The sequence below is a fragment of the Corvus moneduloides genome, chromosome 6 (assembly GCF_009650955.1).
Source record: "Corvus moneduloides isolate bCorMon1 chromosome 6, bCorMon1.pri, whole genome shotgun sequence".
In the NCBI taxonomy this organism is placed as follows: domain Eukaryota; kingdom Metazoa; phylum Chordata; class Aves; order Passeriformes; family Corvidae; genus Corvus; species Corvus moneduloides.
The window spans coordinates 36,513,409-36,537,657 of record NC_045481.1 but is presented as its reverse complement, the minus strand read 5'-3'; the positions used below and the strand labels follow the sequence as shown (position 1 = coordinate 36,537,657).

Sequence of the window (24,249 nt, the reverse complement as noted above, 5' to 3'; positions counted from 1 at the left end):
TACTGCCAATGATATGAACAAAGGCAAGCTGGCTTTTAATTTGCCTGAATGCAAGGCATAACAGTGCTAATACTGAGAAAGAGATCCAGGGAATTTTCTCCAAATCTTCTGGACTTCCCTAAAAAACTTGCCCTGCTGTGCAAAGTGGAGGCAGTATTTTCTGGTAGCATAGGACTAAGACATTCAGGCACACAAACTACAAATATAAATTGTGATGATTTTACACTCTACTTATGCCTAGTTTTACTAGAAAGAGAAATAAAAGGTTATTGGAGGAAACTAGAGCAACTGGTAGCTTAACATTGCATTTTCTCCATAGCACTCAGATTCAGTAAAAACTTCCATTCATTCATTTCTCTGCTATCTGCTGCTTAAGTTTATTGTACAGAGGGAGACAAGTCTCCTCAAGAGGCTGTAAAAGCTCAGTGACTACATCCAGACAGCTGATTATCCCCAAAAGAGGTCAATTACAGTGGCCTCTGACTAAATAAAAAACTACAATTTTGAACAGAAAAATGCCATCAGCAGCTGGCTTTTCAGGACCACCATATTGTTACTTAAATTGACGTGATCTGACTGTGCCAATCATTTATTGTTTAGATGAATACAGACAGAAGGGGTAAGAACAAATAGGTTTCTGAGGGGGCCCATTTGGGTTTTTCTGTCGTTATTAATGTACAACACATGAACCTACTAAATCAGATAAACTTCCATTGATCCAATCATTCCAATTTGCAATATTAACATCTGATTCACGTTGCAATAGTACCAACATACGCTTGCTTTTTACTTTCCTGAAACAGAAAAAAATTATCACTGCCAAAGCACTTTATCCATTTAAATTACAGGGTTGCAATAGTAAAAAGTGATGAAAAGCATTTCATCTAAAGCTTTATAAGTTAATGAATCATTATACAAACACAATCAAGAATTGAAGTTTTGCATGCGGAATGAATATTTTATTTAGAACCAGTTTATAAAAATAAAATACAAAATAATTTGAAAACAGAACTTAAACATTGTACAAAGCCTTGATATGGTACAAATGAGAAAATAAATAATTACAACTTTATGTACAAATGACCATTACAAGGGCATTAACTCTTTATGCTCTTGGGTGCCTGAGCAAACTTAAATGAAAAGAATGGCTTAGAAGATTTCCAAGGAGGGGAAGAGAACTGCAATTACTGAGCAAGAGAATTTGAAGGACTCAACATTTGTCTTCCTCAATGGTAAAAAACGATCTTGGAACTACTTTCCACTTAATTTAATCATGCTGCAGACTTTGCTATTGAATACTTGATTTCTCATGGGGTCACAACATTGTATTTTTAATTAATACACAGATTTAATTCTTTGTGGTATTGCCCAGAGAGTTTAGATTAGCAGCCATTGGTTGGCCACTTCAAAAAGTCAGTACTTGTCTGAAGCCATTGCTGGTGATTTCCTTAATTTACTAGTTTGGATATTCAGAGGAAAGCATTTGAAAATTGGCATCTGTTAGCACAAGCACTGTAACTTGAGTCTGGGCTGACTCTATAGAAAGAAAGTTAAAACCTGGGGAACAATTTCCAATCTTGCTTTCTAGCCAGTGAAAGTAAAGAGGATGCAGAGAAGGCTGCTTGGCAACAAATCCAGATCTCCAGTCAGAGGAAGAAGATGTGAAATTGCCAAAAAAATCCTACTTCATTTTGTGTCAAACCTTTATGACCTTGCCTGCCATGCAGCAGATACGGGTTTAAAAGGATTTGAAGCCAGGCAGACCAAACTAATTACACTGCATCTTTTGGAGCAAGCTGTTCTGCTGTTACCATAGGTCCTTTACATAAAAGGTCAAAGATCAAGTGATCTCAAAACAAACCTCAAATTAATTCCAGCTGAATTCCCACAGACACTTGTGGATGATCAGGACCTCACATGAGTAGCCCACTTGTGGTATTGTTTTAGAAGAAACACATTGTACTCTTGGCCAAAGCTGGCTCGCAACAGTAATTCTGACAGAAAACGAGAGATCCAGAGGCACGTCATGTCATAATACTAACAATAAAAAATAAGCATTTTCCAATTTAAAACACAGCAACCACAAATTTGATACTTATAGAGTGAGTTTATCCTTTCAGTCCCTGATCAGGTGAAAGAGTCTTAACAAAACAGGACCCTATACTAATTTTAATGGAGTTTCACCTGCACAAGAACAGCAAGCTCTTCATGTAGAGAAGAAACAGAAGCATAGCATTTGGGTTTGTCATTATTACTGTTGAGAGAGAATATGTTATCATCAATGGAGAGTAAAATCAGCCTACCTGTTCAAACCTGGATGGCGAGAGTCATTGCAAAGTTAATACATAAGTCTTTGAAACAATGGACTCCTGAACATTTTTCCTTAAAAAACCCAACCAAACAAAACCCCCCCTTGAAGATGGATATTTAAAAGCCTGATTATTTAAACCACATGAAAATGAGTGATAAAAACTTTTTGGCATTTGATAATATCTTAAGATAATTCCTGACAATTGTTATATAATCCAGGCTGACTTTATATAATTTCTCTTTCACAAATATTATGTGTAGGGAAAAGGAAGACTGGCTTCAAGCAGACAGGTGAGGTATTCTTATGTGAGGTGCATGTTTATGAAATTTGATTAGCTAAAAAATGTATGACCTATGCCTGTGTACTGCATGTAGTCAAAACATTGAACCTCACTCCGTTTTACCAGCATTCCTGGTAACCAAAAATTGTACTAATTAAAACCAAAGGCATTTGAGCCAAAAGCAAAACAGCAAACAAACCCCTTCAGTTCACTGCCTACTCGATTAGCTAAAGGAAGTAGAACAGAAATATTATGCCCTGTTCTATAAATTTCAGAAAGAGGAATCATAGAATCATCAAGGTTGGAAAACATCCCCAAGATCCAAGCTCAGCTGCTAACCTAGCACTGCCATGTTCACCATCCAATGAGCACCCAAAGCTTTTACCAGTTGAAGAAAGGAATCATGGATAAACATCAAGGCCTTTATTTATCCACCTGACAGTTCTCTGACCATTCCCAAAAGTGGAAAAGCATACAGAGAATGTACCATAGGAATCATGGTATTAACCGAAGCAGACTCTGACTTACTGAGAATGACAAGACACACATGGCTCTTGTCACCTCATGGAACCAGTCCTGCATGAAAAAATCCATATATTATAGGCCTATAACAAGAAAGAGTTTGACTTTGAGCTCTCTTTTATTCTCCTATTCCTTGTCAGAAGATTACTCTCTCATTTAACATATATATAAAAATTGGAGGCACATATTGTTGGTTTTCCATTAGACCCTTTTAAGAAATTGGAATGATCACATTCTTCTCACCAGAATTTATGCCTCTTAGTGTTCCATAAAAATGTTCAATTCATTATGGAAAAATTCTGTTTACAGGAAAGACTGTACTGTAAGTCTGGCTTTATCTACATTCTCATCCAAGAGAAAAAGAAAAAAAATTTTAGAAGCATTACAGTCAACCATTGCATAAACGTTACTGCAATAAGAAGGACTTACGGGAATTTTGCCCACGTAGGACTACAGGATCAGGCCTTGTAATATGAAAAAGACACAGAATCAGAATTAGGGCATAGGAAAATTGCAGCAGATGAAGAGGAGACCAGAGTAAATCAAAGCAAAACAGGCCTTGGCTCACTCTGGCAAATGAATTCCAGTAAACAGGATGGAATAGCTGAGACTCTTCTTATCTATATGTATATACACACATATGTATGTATGTATATATATATTTCTATATAATATACAATATCTATATAAGTGTATATGTAGATACACTTATGTACAAATGTGTATTTATATATATATATATAAAAAATCAAAATCGTGTGTTTTCCCAGCTGTAGTTAATACCATAATACTACACACCATAGATGATAGAGCTCCTGCAAGTCTTTTTCAGATGAAAAATATTTCAAGCTATTTTTAAATATATAGGACCAAATCCTCCCTTATACATCAAGACTGTTTAGTGAGGTATGCAAGAAAGCTTGATCTCAAACATGCAGACTTCAAGGTATGAATATGTCCAGATTTTCCAAGACAGGATGTGGCTGGTGGCTGTAATGAATGCCTTGTGTCACTCTGCAGGGGTTTGCCTCCTGTATAATTATATGTAACTAGCAGTTAAGACCTCATATTGCTCCTGCCTTTGAGCAGTGAAATTTTCTACACTTACTGATCCCACTCAAGCAGTAGATGGGTGCCTAGCATCATACAACTTGCCAACATTGCTCTACTGTATCACACCTTCTATTACTCTAGCAGGGTTTTACCTAAGTAGTAATTGGTATTTGTAATTAATAAAGAGGTTAATTAATATTGATTTTTGAGACTGAAACAGATTGATTTTACCATGCAATATTGTAGCACAAAAGTCTGTGTGAAATGTTTGGTGATTTCAAGTTTTATTTTAGTTTAAAGGCTTCATGCCTTAGTTTCTCTAAAAAATGCTCCAAAGTGCTGGCCACAACACAGAATACACCATAAGGAGGAATTGAGCGTGCAGTATCTGCACCTGCTACATGTCATGGCTCCATTGCACTGCCCTCCAAAGAAATGAGGGCTTGAAGAAGACAAAGTAACAGCTCCTTGAATTTTATTATTTCCCAGCTAATATTCCTATATAAGCTGCTGTGGGCTATGCAGAGTAACTATAGCCATTTTGTACAATGGAGAAAAATCTTCCCCGTCCCTGAAAATGTGTTGCAGATAACCTGCCATAAACCATTCACACACACTCTGCACAAGGGCCACACACATGTACATTGATGCTTTTCTGCAGAGCCAGTTTCACATTCAAATACTGAAGCTTACAGAGTCCTTAATAATTATATAGGCCCTCTAGAAATATTAAGCTAATATTTATGTATGAGTTGATCAGCTGACCATTACATAGTAACATTAACTGATTGCTATGTTAGACTATAGTAAGCAATTCTGTAAACTTTTGGGAGAAGGGTATCAAGCAACAAAAAACTCGAGAAGAGCAGGTAGTTCAAGATAAGTTATTCACAATTGCTCCTCCATTCATATCTTCATGATTTTCTCCTTAGATCCTGTTGAATCCACAGCAAAAAAGCAACTGGGGGTATGCAGTCCTTTTACCTTTTTCGTCACCAAAAGAAGACTGTGTCATCAATCACAACTGATTTCTCTTTTTCTTTTTGGCATAGTTTACTATTTTTACATTGGCAAGTAGTTCAAGTACAAGTGAATTTCTACAGCATTGGTTTACTTTACATAGTAATGTCTAACAATGGACAAGCCTGTACTTTGAAGACAACATAAAATAGGTGTTATATTCTTTCTCACCTGCAAAGCAGTTATCTGTTTCTGGATCCTGTTACACTAGAGAGAAAATATAAACACCTCAACTTAAGCATTTTCAGGCAAGGATGCATAAAGTTGGTACTTACTAAAACTGACAATGTAATGTAGGAATAAACTTACACGACCATAATAAATGCTTTTCAGAAATAAGGAAAAATAATCATGGGCTGCCACACCACCTTAACAAATAATTCCAGCAAGTGCCCAGGACAAAAACATCACAATATGACCAAGTTCTTTTTTATGGTATACCATAAGGAAACATGTAGAAAACAGGAAGGAAAAGATGGAATTTGTTGTTGTCACATTCATCTGTTAGGTATTCATAGACTGTCACAGCTCCTATATGACAAGTATTCACAATTAAGAACTCACATTATGAAATAAAAATGAGTAATCACAAGACTTATTTGTACTAAAAAATAAAAATACCTTTTGAGTCTTTGTTCTTGTTCCATATGCAAATGTGCACATGAAATTAGAAATTAAAAAAAAAACAAGCTGCAAGACAAAACATTGGCTGGTTGAGAAATCGGCAGTCCCTCAATTCTGTACCAAGGTATAAAGGCTATTAGAATTTGTGCATTCCAGATTTTTTTGGCAGGGGAGAATAGAAGAGGTAACTATATGGGAACTAACAGAAAGGGAACTGTATTATTCGTGGTCCATAAATTACAAATCAAAAATGAGAAAGAATGAGTTTATATAACCATATACATATATGTATATATAAATATTTATATTATATAATTTACCATGAGGACATGCAATTACTGGTATAGCACCTATTATACAATATAATACAAAGGAATAGGACTTTCCAATGGTACAGTTTCTTCAGAAAAAGCAGGTATACCCTACCTATTGCATTCATCTGTAGTGCTTGAAACCTGAATGAAATTAAGGTTCCACACTGTGCTACATTACATATGGGAAACAATATACATAGTCATAGTAAGAAAAGAAAAAAAAAAATCAACATAGTCTGACAGCAAGTGAAATTCAGTGCAGCTCTAGGGCAGCTTTAATGCAGCATTAGAATGTGTTAGCTCAGAGACAAAATATTCCCTTTTTAATCCAAAGGTATTCATTTGGCAGAGGTTAAATAAAAAAGCACAGATGCTGGCTGGAGAGGCATATGACTACAGCAAGCAGATCAGAAATTGACAAGTCTGCTATGCATCCAGAGTCCCCACTACAGGAATCATTAGGGACAGCTGGCTGCATCTTTCTCAGGCTTGCGTTCTTACGTGTCCCTATTCTGACCCACTGTGCTTTTCTGAATATAGCAAAAGGTGCCGTACCTGTTCATTCCCTACAGAGTTCCTGCAGAGCACAAGATGTTACTAAGTAACTACCTAATAAAGTTGGAGGAATTACACACCATGGACTTTACTGAGAGTCAACAAAGCTTGGCTATCAAAAACACATTTGGGAAACAGAATGACAAGAATCCAATATAAAAAATATCTTAGAATTCTTTCAGTATATTTTGCTTTGAGATTAATATTCTTACCCAGATTTTGTAAGGGTGTAAAGTATATTTCTGTCACCTCTAACCTATCAAGTTCACAAAGTAGACAATCTCCTCATCTCTGTTTCATCTTTCATGATTTTAGAAAACAAATGATGGAAAAAACAAATCTTGATTGGTAATCTGCTCTGCATTGTAAGATCTGTGGTTTAAGTGATCTATAACTAATGGAAAAAGTCAGCAATAACAAAGGTTCTTTCTTCAGCTGAATAAAGGGGGTAAAGAAAGGTTCTTACTTTCTAGCTTACACTGCACTTTATTGTAAATCTGCAACATCCAGTGAAGTTCTTCCAAATCCTACCACATGTGGTTTGAAGAACCCCACCATGACTCCCAAAACTCTGTATGATATAGAACTGAGAATTAGCTTTTTGGATCCTAATTACTACTAAACAGATTTGTGAGTAATATAGGTACAAAACCATCTTGTCAAATGCTAATATTATTTTTTTTCATTTCATCAGTGTCAAGAAGGGGCAAGGTATATGATACTTAGGTTACCTGTGCCATGATACATAGGGGACAAAATGAGCGCTCAGGGACTCAAAGGTGAGTGCAGCTCAAAATGGAAGAAATTTATAAGATAGAAATATAATCTTCTAAACTGTGCTTTTTTAAAACTGCAAAGAAATGCCTGAGCATACTTATCTCCCGAGTGGTGACGTCATTTTGGGAATAACCATTTCAGGTCTTCTTACATACTCCTTGAGTATGTAAGGCCTTAAATAATTACGCCAAATCTTCTAACTAGAGAAACTAAACACATTGAGATTAATACCGTTTTAAAACACTCACCTTTAAGATACTTTTTTACCCTAAACACATTGCACCTCTTTGACTACCCAGTCATTCTTATCCTGGCCTCTACTTCCTGTCTTGCGGATCTGCTTGCTGCCTGCTCTAAGGCAAAGCCTGGCCATTTATTTACACAGAATGCTTTCTCATGAATAGTTTACAATGGCTACTTTCTTTAAAATGTGCGGATTCAACACTTCTTTTTAATATACTTTTTTTGATTATTTTTTTAAATACACAGTACACAGACACAACATGCATCAGATTTAGGAGGAGACTTTATACCTGTCAAGGCCCAGTTCCTATCTGCTAAGCTTAGTAGTTGATTTGCTCTTTCCTGTGGAAGTCTTAGTGTTTGGGGAATGGTGGAAAGAACTGCCAGATCCTTTCAGACCATTCTTGCTTGGTTTGTTGCAGCAATGCTCTTGTTGGCAGGATCTCCTAGAAGATGAGGAGCCTGAATGGCTAGGAGGTGATTTACTCCTTCCAAGATGTGGGGATGAACTCCTCGGATCATGATGAGATCTCCCAGCCCGGGATGGAGAAGAACTGGCAGTACGGGGTAAAGAAGAGCTCCTAGGGGAGGCACTGGGACTGCGGCGGGGGATGACAGGGCTCTTGGGTGGTGTTTTTGGACTATGTGGAGATCCTGGACTCTTACACTGGGTAGAACTCCTTGGTCTTTGAGATCCATTTTGTAGGATTTGAGCCAGACGAGAGATAAGATCTGAGTCCGAGTTGCTACTGCCTAGGACTCTGTATCTGCGCAACCTTAAGAAAAAACAAAGAAAGATTATTTCTATTTCCACTTATTCATTAAAGTTCAAACAGAAACTCTGTATCACTAGAAACAAAGGAGGAGCTTGCATAGCAGAACAGATATGTGAAGCTGAACCTTCCCGTTGGGTAGAGGTGTTTGGATGTAGGCTTTGGCTTCTGTGTTGTTCAGATCAACACAGTATTTATATTTACATAAACTCACTTACATAAACCGCCTCAATGTTTATAGGATAACTGGAATTTCCTGGTAGCGCTGGAAGAAGTGCACTGAAGAGCAGTGCTTATTGCTGTTGTTTCAGAGGGGTACATCCATTCCAGCACACTATCAGTATACTCCCATACAAAATTTTAAGGGATGACAAGGCCCACTGCAACTTCCTTCAAAGGATTTTGCGCTACTGTATCAAAATTATCCTTATCTTGGAAATGTAGACACTGAAGAAACTAGATTGTGGTTGTCTACATGAAGATGTGGCAAAGGGGAGATCCTCTAGAATTCACTCTGCCCTTCTTTAATTAGTTGGTTTACTTAGCCATGATATAAGCATAGCTAATTGACTCAATGTTGATGGCTGGAATCTCCAAATATTTACAATGTCTACATTAAGAACAGATTAATTTTCAAGGGGGCTGAATATAACAGATCCTAAAAATTTCTATGGGTTTTTTAAATAACCAGCAGTTCTGGAAAAGTGACCCCTCTTTAAAAAATTGTGTAAAGATTTAGTTATAGATTTTCAGGTTTCAAAATATTGAATACACATCTATTGATGTGTTAGTTTTAACAGTGAACCAGGCTCATTCTTGTGTAACAGCTTCTTTTCATTCATTCTCCAACAATGTAAGGTTTCTCAGAGAATTGAAGCCCAGCATTTTTTTAAAAACTAAAGGATGGAACTTCTACAGGATTACATCCTGCACAGTAACTGCAGTCTAGCTCAAATTCATTTTCAACCTAAAAATCTATTTCCATTTTCTCTGCATTACCTAGCTTCTACCCCGGGTCTTGTAGGCGGTTTTCCTGGGGGTGGCCGAGGAAAGAACTGAGCTGAACTTGAACCGGTGACTTGATCAGTGGTTGCCCAAGACACTGGCCTTGGAATCTTGCTTTTTCTGGACTGAGGGCTGCTTGGAGATAAAGAGCTATCTTCATTCTGCTTGCTGAAATGGGAGTCCAGTGTCAATCTAGAAAACGAAGCTAAGACATCATCCTCAGAAAACGGTACTGGAGCAGTAGCCATTTTTTCCTCCAGTGACTTATCAGAGGCACTTGAGAGGTCACCAAGGAAAGATTTGAGCTGTCTCTTTTCCATAAGTAATTTGACCAAGTCTGTCTGATGGGCCTTTTTCAGAAGAAGCTTTTCCTTTGCGGAAACAGAAGAGGAATCTGATATTGAGTCTATCTCTTGTGCTAAAACTGGGATTCGGCTCTGCCTAAATACAAAAGGAGATTTAACTGAGTCCCTCTTAGATCGGTAAGAATTCTCATTTTCTGAAATGCAGTGGAGTAACTCTCCATTTCTGGGAGCATTTTTCTCTTTTTTATTCTCCTGCTGCAAAAAAGTAGTAAGGGCCACTTGGTGGCATTTCAAGTTTTGGCTATGGACTTCCTCCTTATCAGAATGAAAACCATTTTCCTGAATGGTTGCTATTTTACTTGCCTGTCTATTGCCATGTGTGTTATTAAGTCTTGAGGGAGACAATTCTGATGTTTTAGGTGCTACTGACTTCAGAACATCATCCTGATTTGGCAACAAACAGACAGGCCTCAACTTTGATTCTTGAGCTGCTTCAGTATTTGTTAGAGGTTCTTCCTCTGCAGGTTTTGAGTTTCCTGGCAAAGAAGAATTCTGTTCTTTGCTTAGCATTTCAATGGCATCCTCAGAAACCACTGGAAGCCCTTCTTCCTCAGCTTCCTCCACAGCAATATTTCCAAGTTCTTTCTCTTCCTGTATCCCACTGTGTTCAGGTAGGTCCTTTTGGCCACAGTCCAAGACACTGACAGATTCTTTGACAAGTCCTTCCCTGTCAAGCACCTCTTGGCTAATATTAAGTATCAAATTTGGTCTGCTGGCACTAGCTGGAAGTGCATCTTCTGTCCCAACCAAACCTGGCAAACTTTCCTTTGGAGAGGTAAGTTCCACAGTGTGTTCCACAGACTGACCATCCTGCTCTCTTCTCTCTAGCTGCTGTCCATAGTGAAAGCTCTCTGAAGCAGACTGTGTGGATGCCACTGAAGGTCTGGGTATTGTTATCTGCATTGGAAAATTAAAGAAAAAGGTAAGAAACTCAGGAATGTTATACAAGTAACATCCTTTAAATAGCAGCTTTGGTTGCATGTCTTCAAGATACATTATATAATGATTCCTATGAATCACAGTGTTCAAATATTACCTAACTTCATAACATACACGTAGATAACTAGAAAAAAAATAGTCTATCATCCCAAGACAGAAATATGTAACAGGTAAAAACAAACATAATGTCAGTGAAAAATGTTGCAGTTACCAAGAAATGAGATCCAACCTAATGGGCAGATTTTTATTTATTTTACTTTAGTTTGAATACCCTTAGAATAAGTTGTATATAAATGTAAAATCTTTAACAAGTACATAGCAATATTTTAGACAAATGCAGAAGACAACACAGTGACATTTAGATTCAGAAACTCCATATACATAATGTATTTTTGTCCAGAAAAAGAACTTTCTTGAGTATCCAATACTAGTTATTACTTTTCCTATTGAACCTTATGCCCCATTTTAACTAAGTAACCTGGTTAGGATATCTACTTACCTAAGGTCATTAAGAAATTCAGAAAGTAAATACTTACACATCTAAATCCCCTAACAGGTCTGATCCAATAGATACATGTAAAGCACTCCTAAAACCTATATATATATCGTTAAGTCAGATTCCCTTCAAAAAAGTTGGTTATGATGAGTGCTGTCTCTAGCACACAGCTTAATCGTTGGAGTACACGTCCAGGAAATGGGAAACCTGCATTCATGTCTCTCTCTACTTGAAGGACATAAACCCACTTTCTCCAGTTCCCATCAAGTAGGGAAAAAGCCAGAATGGAGTTGTTTCTCACCTTCCCCATTGAAGACAGGCCACTGCACAGACACAAATGCAAGAATCATGAGGTGAGAGGGTGAAAGAGCGCATACAAAAGAGAGAGAAGTTTCGTCTCTGTGGACATGGGAGGAATGCACTCTCATGCTAAGAAGAGTCCTACATTCTGGTTTATATATACTGGATGGAGTAAGTTGGTGTAAACAGTAAAAAAAAAATTAAAAAATCAAGGGACTACCCTTATGTCTTTCTCTGCATGGACAGAGAGTTCAGCTCTGTTTTTCTTTCAATTCTTTAGCCTCATGAATCTGACACAGTCTGTACTCAACAGAAAGTGGAAACACTTTCTTTTTTTTTGGTTAAAAACACTTTCTTGATGCACTACAGGTAGAAGAGAAAACTATGGAGCATTGCTAGGATTCTGCTGTGTTACAATACAGATTTTACTTGATTTTGTTGCAGAAATTAAACATGGTGCTGAGCTTACGGGGCTTGTGCAAGAGCTAGTACATTAGTACTACTGGCAGTAGAAACCAAACAAAAAAAAAAAAACACCAAAAAAAAAAAACCAAACAAAAAAAACTACCCACAACCCCACAGAGAGCTGCAGTAAGAGTCTATTTTTTGTCTCCTTTATAATTTGTTTTCAAGTTTGGGCCAAGTCCTCCATGTTTGCTGAATTAAAATGGTACATTGAACAAAAATCTGAAGTTACTTTGTTTTGGCAAAACAGTCCTCATCTCCTCTTACTCTCAGTCCAGGTTCTTTCATCTGAAAGAAACACTATTTTCCTTTTGAGATAGTGAAGTGTTTCTTAGTTCAAAAGACTTCTTCTGAGAGAATCCAAGAACATCAGTTCAGCTACAGAAAGAACAGAGGAAATAGAATTATTTTTAAAAGCACCTTTCCATGATTAGATCATTTAGTGCTTAAACCTCGAGTGTTAAAAAACAGTTTAGCAAGAACTCTGCACAGAAAGGAAAATGGATAGGTTCTCATACATATGTACAAATTTGCCCTAAGACAATACTCCAGGTATCCTACATTGCAGGACTTGCTTTCATATGACAGAGGAACTTACTTTGGCCTGTCAGACAAAAATCATCAGCTCACTTAAAAATTCTGATCTACAAGCTGGGTAAAAGAGGCTTCAGGAAATTTTAATGCAATATTGTCCTTGGAAGAGTGGGTTCAAATTTTGGAGAGATCACTTGGGCATTTGCTGTCCACTGAGCTCTGACTTCAGCTGTTTCAATACCTTGTTCTCCAGGGCTGCAGATGCATCTCAACAGTAAGGATGTGTAAAATATTTCCTTTTCCAAACTTTTCACTTGATGAGCTAGTCTAGTTGCCAATTCAAATAACTCAGGATTAAAACACCAGCGTTGTCTTCTACATACCTGAAGGATGACTTCCCTTAGAATAGAATGATCCTGGTGTCCTCTCAACTTACAGAGGTGAGACAACCGTAGGTATCTGCTTTCAGAAGGATATTTATCTATTTGATATATTTCCAGAAGAACTGCAACTGCATTTAAATCCTCTTTTCCCAAATATGTTTACATGAAAACTCTCTTTTCCTTATGATACCTCTCTCATGTCTTTGCTAGAAGAAAGCAGCTCTGATATGAAGTTAATTTATATTTTTCAACAGACTTTATATCCTTTGCCACATCTAGAGAGAGAATTTTCTAGTCTTTCAGGCAGATCTTGGCCATACATATTTAGCCCTTACATTCAAGAAAGAGGAGACTAGGCTTGTTGAACCACCTATAATCAAATAGGCAGGAGCTATTTGTGAAAAAGAAACAGTGAACACATGGAGAAAAGAAAAGGATAGTGGATGACTAAGTACCAATAAAGACCCAGTACTACTGAGTAATTCATACTTTCAGAAATGGCTTTTTGAACACATATATCACTTTCTTGATTTGTATTCTCGAACAAACAAAAGGCTTTTTTTCTCACAATAAACCTCTTTAGTCTTTTCAAAGCACAATAACTAGATTATATCCCTGTTGGGCTTAACATTTCACCTATATGTGCAAGAAATTTAAATGGGTAACCATAAATGATCCTCATATTTTTATTTCTTGTGCCACTAAATACACTCTTATCCTGTGAGATTTTTATGGTTAAACATGTCAATTATGTAAAACACTGAATCTGAGGAACAAAGACTATAATTCATCTAAGAAGTAAAATATGGGGGATACAACTTAAAACCCCACCTTTCAGCTCACTATGATAACTAGTTTATAACACTGATTATTGCAATTCCCATACTTCAACAGGAGTTACGTGATACAACAGATGACTAAAAATGGCTGAGACATTATATGGAACAATTAATTCAAGGTTCTCCTTTCAATCCAAAATATTTGAATGAAATTACTGCCACCATAGTCTTGAATCTTTTGGCCTTCCCTAAATAATTTCTTAATTCCTTTCTGTTTTCTCACATTCACACTTGAACCAAGATGAGAAATTATACTGCATTTCTTCAGGAAACTTTACATGAAAGTGAGTGAGATCTCAAGAAGGAAAAAGAACAAAACAACAACATAAATATCTCTAACATCCTGTATGACATCTGATAATCTTTCCTCCTTTTAAACCTTTGACAGGCTGCAATAGCAAGTGATATGCTTGCATGAATGCCTCTGTGTACATATACACCTAATTGTAGAGGAATTAAATACTGAGTTTAGGTCTGCTCTGCTCTTAAGTTGCTAAGCCTGAAAGACGTAAAGGTGTGAATATGGATTATTGTACAATATCAGCAATAGCTTCTTCCTTGCACTCATGGTGTCTGATACTTCTGCATGTCAAGTGCTGTCAGGACTTCAGGCCTTTAGAGATATGGTGTGCAGATCTGTTTCCTGCTAATCCTTTCAGTATTTGTAATTTCTCGTATTAACACACCATCATTATACTACTGGACATCCTGAAGACACTTCACCTAATCAGTTTACTCTTCAGAACATCCTTCCTCCCTTAGTAAACCTTGAAGCTTATGTATCCAGGAGAACAAACCCCATGTATCTTTTCTCTTTTCCCTGCTTCTTTTTCACCCATGGTTAGCTCTATAGCCAGCAGGAATGCAACCAATGCTAGTACAAGTCTGCAACTTCAGCAAGACCGAAAAATCTCCCTAAATCTTTCCAGTTCACCAGCTTTCTCTTACTTCATGAGCTTTTCTTTACTTACACAACTTAATTTCTATTTCCTTGCACAACATTATGCCTCTGCAAAGAAATTTGAACAGCAGGTTGCATGAAAGTGCCAAGGATACATTAGTGCACTGTCCTGTAATTTACTGCTAGTGCCATCTCACAGGAGTAAACCACTGCTATGCTTTACATCTTGGGAGACAGCTCACAGCTTCATGTCCAGAATAGACCTACTTCCCAAAATCCTCCCTACCTACTACTATCACTCCTACTGACTTTCTAGAATGTAATCCTTTGTATCCCTTACATTCCATTCCCAGATTAAGCTCACAGCAAGGAAATGAAAGATAATTAATTATACGTTTACTAAAGTATATTGGCTGTTTCTACAAATAGACTAATATGGGATAAACAGGAGAAATATATGGCTGTAATTCAGGGTTATGGAACATTAGACTAGAGATTATTGAAAATTTTGATATTGAATCCCTTTCAATAGCCCCATATATATGGTACTGCAAGCATTGCAGGCATTTGTAGGAACTGGTGGTCTTTAGGACACCATCTTTTGTTAAAAACTCACATGTGGCAGGCCCTAGTCCTAGACTAAAGAGAAGTAACATATGAAGATTTGTTTATAACTATCTGAAAAGAGGCACGTGTTGCTCTCAACAGCTCTTCAGATATACTATTACTTCTATTATGTTAATTTGGGCATTGATTTATATGGAGGTTGTGAGAAATGGGAAGAGGATGGAATAAGATGCAGAGCTACAAATGTACAACTGTGTTTCCAAATTCTCTAATGTGATATGTATCTTTTGAGGATAAAGAACATAAAAAACTGTGTGTACAGTCTTTCTCTAAGGCTTATTAGCCATAGCTTAACTTCTGAATTCTGTAAACATCCTCCCTTTTCAGTTATTCCTACACCACTTACCAGATAAAATAAGATTTTTTTTTTTGTTCTAACATAAAATTATATCCTCAAATATCCAATAGGGCAAGTATTGATTGCTCTAAAAATTAATTGCTTTTAGAGAATGACTGTGGCTGTGACTAAATGGCTAATTAGTTTGGTAACATGAATAAAACAAGTACTCATTCAATTTGAAACTACTTCTATATAATGCATAAACGAATCGAAGAACATTTTTGAAATTTACTGCTAAAATGGAAAGCAGAGGCACTTACAGACTATTATTTCATAACACTCGCATAATACTCTGGTGATACTGCTATTAAAATGGTTGGTATTGTAGTATTTTTCTTGACTTCCACAGAAATGCTTCTTTTGAAACAAAGAAAACATTAATTTGCCTTAATGCACAGTTCAGAGGTGTGAATTTTTTCCCCTGTAATTACAGCTGCACCAGATTCATGTGTCATTTTAATAATAAAAGAAAAATATTTTAGGAAATAAATACATCTAAATTAAAGATTATCTTATGGATGATACTATAGACAGTATCTACAATTATCTACAGGCACAATATTAATTATATTAATTAGATCAATTATACCTTAATTAAATGAGAAATAATCATAATCATTATATTCTGAACTGCACCCACCTATTTATTTCAAGACGATTATTGTATGAAGTGCCATCATTAAAACAATTGTTGACCCCAGAGTTTATCAGCTCTCCATGGGAAATCCCAAAGACCACTTAGCTTTCCTGAAACATCTTTACGTACTTTATGCTAATGAAATTATGATGCTAGAAAAATGTAATAAATCACACGTTTCAGATAGAATTGGTATTTTAAAAGAATAATTTAAAAAAGAAAACCAATATCTTCAAGAACAGACAAGAACAGCTGAAACCTGCGATTACAAATTTTGGGAATCTTAAAAGCACTGCTGATGCCAGAAACCACAAACATCTAAAACAATTACAACTTTTTATATATTTGGGGTTTTTTGACTCAATGGATGTGGATGCTATTACCAAGGTTAATTCACTGTTCAGACCTTCATTACTTTTCTGCTTCTACTAGAGAAACCTGCAGAAGCAGAGTGGCCAAGAATGGTTCTGTCACTAAAAATGGAAACGTTCTCTACAGGCAACACACTATTTGGAAAAAATTAAGTCGTTCATGCTGACTGCTTGTCCTGAACTCTTAGTTACCTAATTTACAACTTGGAAAGTTTCCATTGGAAGAATTTAATGTACTGTAATATTTAGTTCTTCTTTACACCAAAGGCAGATGTGAAAAAAGCATGCCTGAAGAATTTCCATCAGAAAATAGGCACTACTAAGCCCTGAAAAGGCAGCATTTATATTTCTATAAATCAAGCAATTTCCTCTGACATTTGGATAAAAGTAAAAAATAAAAGTTTTTACTTTTTTGCATTAGAAAAAGTGTGTATAGAAGAAAATTCTTGTAGAAACATAATTATCAATATAAAATACAGTTGCTTAAAAGAATGTAAGCCAGGCCAAAATTTAGTGAAAAGTTAAGTTTTTAACAATTACCCTGTCATGAATGAGATGGTACAATGTCTGTACATCTTCCCTACTTAACAAAATCAAATCTACTGTGTATGAAACAGTTCTAGTAGCTACAAGCTGAATTAACCCCTTGAATTTCTGCTTTGATTGAAACAGGGAAGAACCTAACTTAAACCTCATGCTGACTCAATATAGTTTCCATCAGGATAGGTAACAAGAGGCATATCAATTCTGTAAAATCTGAAATTAGAACCTTTTTTCTACAGACAAACTATGGCTTTAACCATGGCAGCAGTAAAAACACAGGGTCACTGAACAGAGAAAACCTTTTCCCTCTTTTCCTTCAAGAACACATCTATTTGATAATGTGCCATGTGTTGAAAATGAAATTTGGAAGAGGATTTTGGACAAATGTATCCCTTCATGATATTTTAAATGCTAAACCAGAGTGTTAACTAGCTGAGTTTTATGGCAACCCTACCATACATGACAAGTTAACACCACTGACAAATTTAAAAGAATGCTTTAGGGCTTTGTTTGTTTATTTGTGGTTCTAAAAGAGATTGTTAAATGTGAAAACCAATGTAAATGTTCATTCTCTTGCTATTGCAGACTAGTAAAACCTGCTAAAATTAGTTCATTAAAAAAGTGAAATTTACAACATTTATGCACACTCCTAGCTCATAAACCTCAAACATCTAAAATAAAAAAAAACAATTATAAGGGATATGCATTCCTTCTCTAAATAATCCCTGAACATGTCAAGAAATCTTACCTTATTCTCCCATAGGTCCCTGAATTCCAGTGAGATGCTTAAAAATTACGGCAAATTTTTCAACTCAGATCAGTATATTATTTCTCATTTTGGATATGAATATGAAAGTAATGGCTTGCATTTCCACAGCTTCTTGTGTGGGAAGATTTCAGAGCATTTTGTAACTAATTATATAAGTATATAATTACAAAACATTCTTTCAATGTTTGAGTAAATTAGATATTTGATACATTAAGACAGAAAATATTTGTATTTTTGCCAGCTAATTCTAATTGCTTAAGATGAGAGATATAGATTATCCTTCCCTAACACAATGAATAACCATAAAATAATTAAATTTAAATTAGCCTCCCTGTACATACCTGATTAAGCACATTGAAAGAAGAAAATACACCTGAATGAAGACAAAACTGGAACCCACCTTTGTTAAGGGCTGTATTATATTGTAGAGCAGCTAGTTTAGAAGTATTCTAGATTGCTGCTGTGGCTAGAAGAGGTGTTCAGTACCTTATTGTAGAATTAGAGTTGAGAAACCAGAAATAAAAATCTGAGGTCACTGATTTTGACTGTTTCTTAAGACACAGCTACACATTTAGCAGTACAACTACTTAAGCAGTATCTTCACACACAGCCCTGGCCAGTAGTTGCTGCACTCACGTCATCTTTACCACTGACCTCATGCAACACTTGATCCAGCCCTCTAAATGAGCAGAGAACTCATCTGGTTGAAAAATTCACAGAAAGCAAGAAAAAGGTTAGGTTTCAAGAGGATTTGCTGTACAATTTGACCTGCTGTAGATGAGAAGGGTACTAATAGCACCCCAAGTGTACTCTTCAGACCCAACTACAAAGAATTCATCTGTTTTTTTGTGAGCTGTAATGCTGCCATACTCTTTTCTTTATGCTGCAAGTTGAATAACTAAGGAGAGTTGAAGCAAAACACTCCAACTCTCTTTTATAATTTATGTATAGCAAGACAGAAGTCCTCTATTGAACAAATACAGACTGACCTACATCACATAGCCTCTCTGCACTAGTGAGCAGAGAGTATACAGAGATTTCACGGCCTCCTCTGATACCAAAGAAGAGGAAGACAGGTTAGAGTTCCTGAACCCTCATTCATCAAAAATCTGGGAGAAAGTCGCTTTGCTTCATTTCAGAAACAAATGCATCGTTTCTTATTTTTTAATACATTAAACTAAATTCAACAGTACAGATCCCTGACCTCTGCAATTCATTAGTTATGAATGCTGAACCAAATTGCAGACAGCAGGAAATACATAAAAATATACTCAGTACCAAATATTTATACAGATTAACATAAATGACGTTAAAATTCTTTTAATATTTAACTGGAGGTTATTTAGGTTACTAACATGTATCATCTTTCATGCTGAGGAACTTCCAGCTAGCTAAGTACCTAACATTACTGCACTGTCAAAAAGAGAAGGACTTGCTGAAGTTTTTTAATTCTTCAGTGAGCCATAAAGTACACAAGGCTTTCATTGTTGGAATGAACTAAACAACCACGTGCTTGTAGTTTCCACAGGAAATCACAAACTGGAAATTCTCAACAGAGGAAGGACTTTCAAATCACAGCTCAAAAAGGAACACAGCAATCAAGCACTTACCCGGTAAAAGGAAACAAGAGGCGTAATGCTCGCTCCACTAAGAAGCAGTATCTGGTACAATGCCAGGTATTCTTCACATTTTCAAAGAAAGTACATCACTTTGCAGCCCTTATTAAATATTGCAGCTGTACTCATTTTTTGGGTACGAAGGAAGCCAGAGGAGACCCTCTGTGCCAACTTGCTTTTTCTGAGTATTGTGCACATTTTACTAAGTTTGCTAATTACACCTGCAACAGATTCTGATTGAAAAAACTTAATAGCTATACAGACCCAAAAAAAAAAAAAAAAATTAAGGTCATTTTGCATCCTAGGATACAAACCAGTGCTGAAAAATACGGAAGCTTAACTCCTAATGAGTTAATTTCTCCTAAGTCCGTTTCCCTAGTCAATACGTTGGCCATCATGAAGAATGTGGGTTTTGGTATCCCATCAAGTTCACAATCATGAACATTGGGGAGCTACTCTTTATTTTTATACATTGAGCACAGAAGTATTTTTTTTATATTCAGCTAAAGAGCAGTCAGGAGTTTGCCTTGTTATCACACACCAATGATCCTACGGAATTTTGAAAGTAACTAAGGTTGATGGATTACTTTTAATATCAATAGTCCTGTTCATTCTTCACTGACAAAAGAAAAACCATCTGCAATACAGAATTATTTATACTGAAAAATACATTGGAAATGAAAGGCAACACAAAATGTAATCCAAATGAAATATGTATGGTAAAATGATGATATGTTAGTCTTATGCATTAATGCTATGTCATACTGCTTTACCCAACAACACAAACTCATGCTACTTAGCAAACCCCAACATTTTTGTGACTAATACAAAAATTACACTTAAGTTCAATTATGATTACAAACTTTCATCTTTCATATTGAAATGAAACTGGAAATACAAAACTATAAAAAGTCCCCTTTCTCTAGTTACATTTTTCATTAAATAATAATTAAAATTAATAATAAAATTGATAATTGCCATCTTTATTTTATATACTGTAAACAGTGGAACAATTTATTATTTACTAATTTCTAAATAAACAATCTGACTATTTCTAGATCCCTTTTTGTCACATTAAAATAATTTACAATAGTCCAAATTTTAATATGTGTTCCCAATTTGAAATTTGGCTGGTACTGTAATTATAAGAACCCATTATTCTTAGTTTTAAATAAAGGGGAAAAAATTTTTTTTCTAGATTTTAAAATCCTATTTTTTTCAAGAGAAAATCTCTGAGGAAGTGAATCTGTCTTCCAGAACATGCAGAGATGCTTTGTACTCCAGATGATAATCTGAATAACAGCTCTTTAAATAGTCCCCTCTTCTAAGTGGGACAATGTATCTTCCTGACAGAGTATTCCCAACTCTATTCCTGAAAAAGATCCACTCTTACTCCCCAACTTGATCTTTCAAAACACTTTTAGGATGCTGTGTATAGAAGTATGACCAGCATATGCCTACTAGCAGACTGTGCAGAGCAACTGAAAATGTTAAACTTCACGGGTGACTGCTACAGTGCAGTCACTTTTATGAAGACAAGGCTTATTCACCTGCTCAAGTTGTGCTTTTGAGATGCGAATGACAGGGGGGAACTTGTTGCCACAGGGAATGACAGGAAGCTGCCTACGACCAGTTGATCGGGAGGAAGAGGAGTGGCTCTCAGCTGACTGACTCCTTGGTAAACCAGCCTCCCTCAGAGGGTCCAAGTGGATGGATAGATAGGCTATAGGGCTCATGGTGCGGAGGATGGGACTTGAAATTCTTGGAGTGGAGAAATGCAGCATATGACATGAGCTGAGCTGTGAGAACAACATGGCGGGGAAGAAAATAAGGTTGAATATATTTTTAAAATTCTTGTTTATGTCTTGCCTATATGCATTGCCTTAAAAACCATATTCACACCTCCCTAAGAGGCTGAAAGCTCATAATTTAGGAGGTGTCTTAAGTCTAATCTTCACATTTTTCATCACTCATTTCCAAAAATCCAGAATCAAAATCAAGAGTGAGCAACATTTCTCTAGCTGGCTTCTTCATTCACTCAAGTCTTAGAATCATAGAATCATTTAGATTGGAAAATAAAATCAGATTCGCTAAGTCCAACCATTCCAACTGTTATAACTGGTCAGTAACAAGCTTGGGCAAACTTAATAAACTTACACAGTCAGTTTCAAGGACATTGTGTACATCAGTTGATGGTTGACAAGTTGACCATTGACTGGTCCTTTCAAATGCTTAGCATATCCATGCAACATCATATTTGTGTTTCTGAGATTACTATATTTATAGCATATACACCCATTGGAGGCTTTACAGCTGTGGCAATAGAAGCATACATTAAGAACTGCACCTGACAGGATTAATCAGTAAGGTTAATACTAAACAGTTCTCATGAAGTTTCCCAAATGTGGGACCAAACTAGAAGGATACACTACCCTGGAGAATCAAGGAACAATTGCTTCATCTTGAACTACATTAATTCAAGCATTTAGATAAGAGGTAAGAAAAAAGAATAGGAACTGTAAAGTCTTCCAAACTATTAATTTTAGACAAAGTACATTTTAAAATTGCTTACTGATGATTCTAATAAACTTATAGTTTTGATATACAAAGCTGAAATCAACTGGGTTTTTGCAAGACCTTTTCCAGCACTGAATAAATATCTGATGGCGACACATTTAAATATCTGTAAATGAGATTGCCATACATAGTTGCAATTCTTTGTTCCAATTACAGTTAGAGAAAACCATGAAGAGTAGAGATAAAAAAATTTTCTGCAGATTTCATACTTCATGAAGGTGACTTTTTGTTTCCTACCATGATATTTGCAATTCTAACTTACATCCTTTGGAAAGCAAGAGCATCTAGCAACCATTTCCATTTCTAAGGAAAAGGTATCTTTTAGCTGTGCCAATACTAAAGCTTCAGTTCCCACAATGCATAGCTGACTTGCAACTGGAAAAAAAAGTATTTCCAGTGTCTCATAAAAGCAGCAAATGAGAATAGAAGGTACATGAAAATTAAATAACTTAGAACTCAAAAATAAATAGAAATTTAAGAGCAAGCTTTTGATAAAACATAATAGTACCTCAACATACAAAATCTCCATTTCAGCAATATTTCTAAATAATAAAAATAAATAGATTCACACTGTAAACCCTCTTCTATAACACACACACACACACATTTATATATCTACAGGAATTTGTGTTGTCAGCCAAGTGGGACCAAAGCAAATTGTTGTTTAATTTAAACTGAAGATGAAGATGTAAAGAGCTGTTACGTGTTTAATTACTTCAAATCCATTATTTATTTACTGAAATATCTGCTTGACAAATATATGCTGCAAGGTTATGTGCATGCACTGTATGGAGTTCTTTGCAATTCAATACAAACACAGGAAATTAATGAGGCTGTGGTTGCGCAACATAGAAAGTCCAACTCTAGCCCATTAGCACCAGGTGTAGGAAAAGAAAACTAGAGCCATATGATGCAAAGTGCTGCTCCAGTATAAATCCACTATTAGTCTAGATCAGCTCAAATTCTTTTGACAAATTAGCTTCATACCAGCAGATATTACAGCAAATCACCCACTGTCTGTCCTGCAGCCAAAGTCAACATAAAGCCATTATTAAAGCATAAAGTCAGCGCATGTACCCTTAGCATGCTCTGAGTAGTTCAACAGATATGTGATCATGTGCCCACAACTAAGCCAGATCAAACTGGTATTTGCTGGTAGCACACAGAATCTGTATTGCAACTGGAAAACCATGACTTTTAACATGAAAAATATTTCTCTTACCTGCAGGATTTTTTTCACAAGAGATAGCATAATCTGCTGTAATTTTTTATGCCTGAGACTTTCTCATCCCCAAGCCAATAACTTACACATTTTTCTCTCTTATTTTTTGAGTTTAAGTTTCCTTTCTTAACCGGTGCATCTTTACATTTTTAAAAGAATGCTGATGCTGTGTATAACAGGTAAAAAGTGATATTATCAACAATTACAGGAAGTCCACATACACACACAATTTCAGGAAGAGCATTTATCTACAAATGGAAGAACTGCAGACCAGCAATTTCTTTCCTTCAAGAGAAAATAAAATTATGAGTGAGTGTAGGAAATATTAGTTTCTCATACAGAAACATCCATGCTGCTACTTACTAAAATAGTGAACAATAAAGCCCTGAAAGAAATAAAGAACAAAGAAGAATCATCAAAGTAAAAAGGAAAAATTTTAAAAATACTTAAGACTTACGATAGGAAAACTATTTTATTCATTCACCACTGAAGTAACTGCTTGCATATTTAACAAACCTATCAGAATAAACTCAAACAGCATAACCATACTTTCTTCTAAGTGATAGTGAAGCAGGTCAGTAGATATCCATATGGGAGACATACTCATAAGCATGATGATCATGAATGCTGGCATGTCCTAGAGTTTCAAGCTGTTTGAAATGAATGAACTATTTCAGTAATTATATTAAGCTTCTATACTACTATAATTTCAACATCTATTTTTAACCCCTTTTAGTAACACACATTTGATTTATAGTCCTAAAATTAACATTCTTGGATTCAAGCCCCCTCTTAGTAACCAGTGCAATATAATTAAATCAGTAAATTAAAGTATCAGAAAAGTAAAG

The 24,249-nt window shown here is 35.9% G+C and overlaps 1 protein-coding gene across 2 annotated transcripts in view; it reads right to left on the bottom strand.

Moving 5' to 3' along the window:
- Positions 1–937: 937 nt before the first annotated feature.
- TTBK2 (tau tubulin kinase 2) overlaps positions 938–24,249 on the bottom strand; it is an 85,392-nt gene continuing 62,080 nt past the window's right edge. Inside the window, exons 14-16 of one of the 2 annotated variants that reach the window (XM_032111533.1) lie at positions 21,153–21,401; positions 9,472–10,739; positions 938–8,475 (exon numbers count right to left, since the gene is read on the bottom strand). In XM_032111533.1, the coding sequence (XP_031967424.1) occupies positions 8,007–8,475; positions 9,472–10,739; positions 21,153–21,401 (1,986 nt within the window). In that variant the 3' untranslated portion in view covers positions 938–8,006. The remainder of the gene's footprint in view (positions 8,476–9,471; positions 10,740–21,152; positions 21,402–24,249) is intronic. The other variant, XM_032111534.1, reaches the window with a different exon arrangement.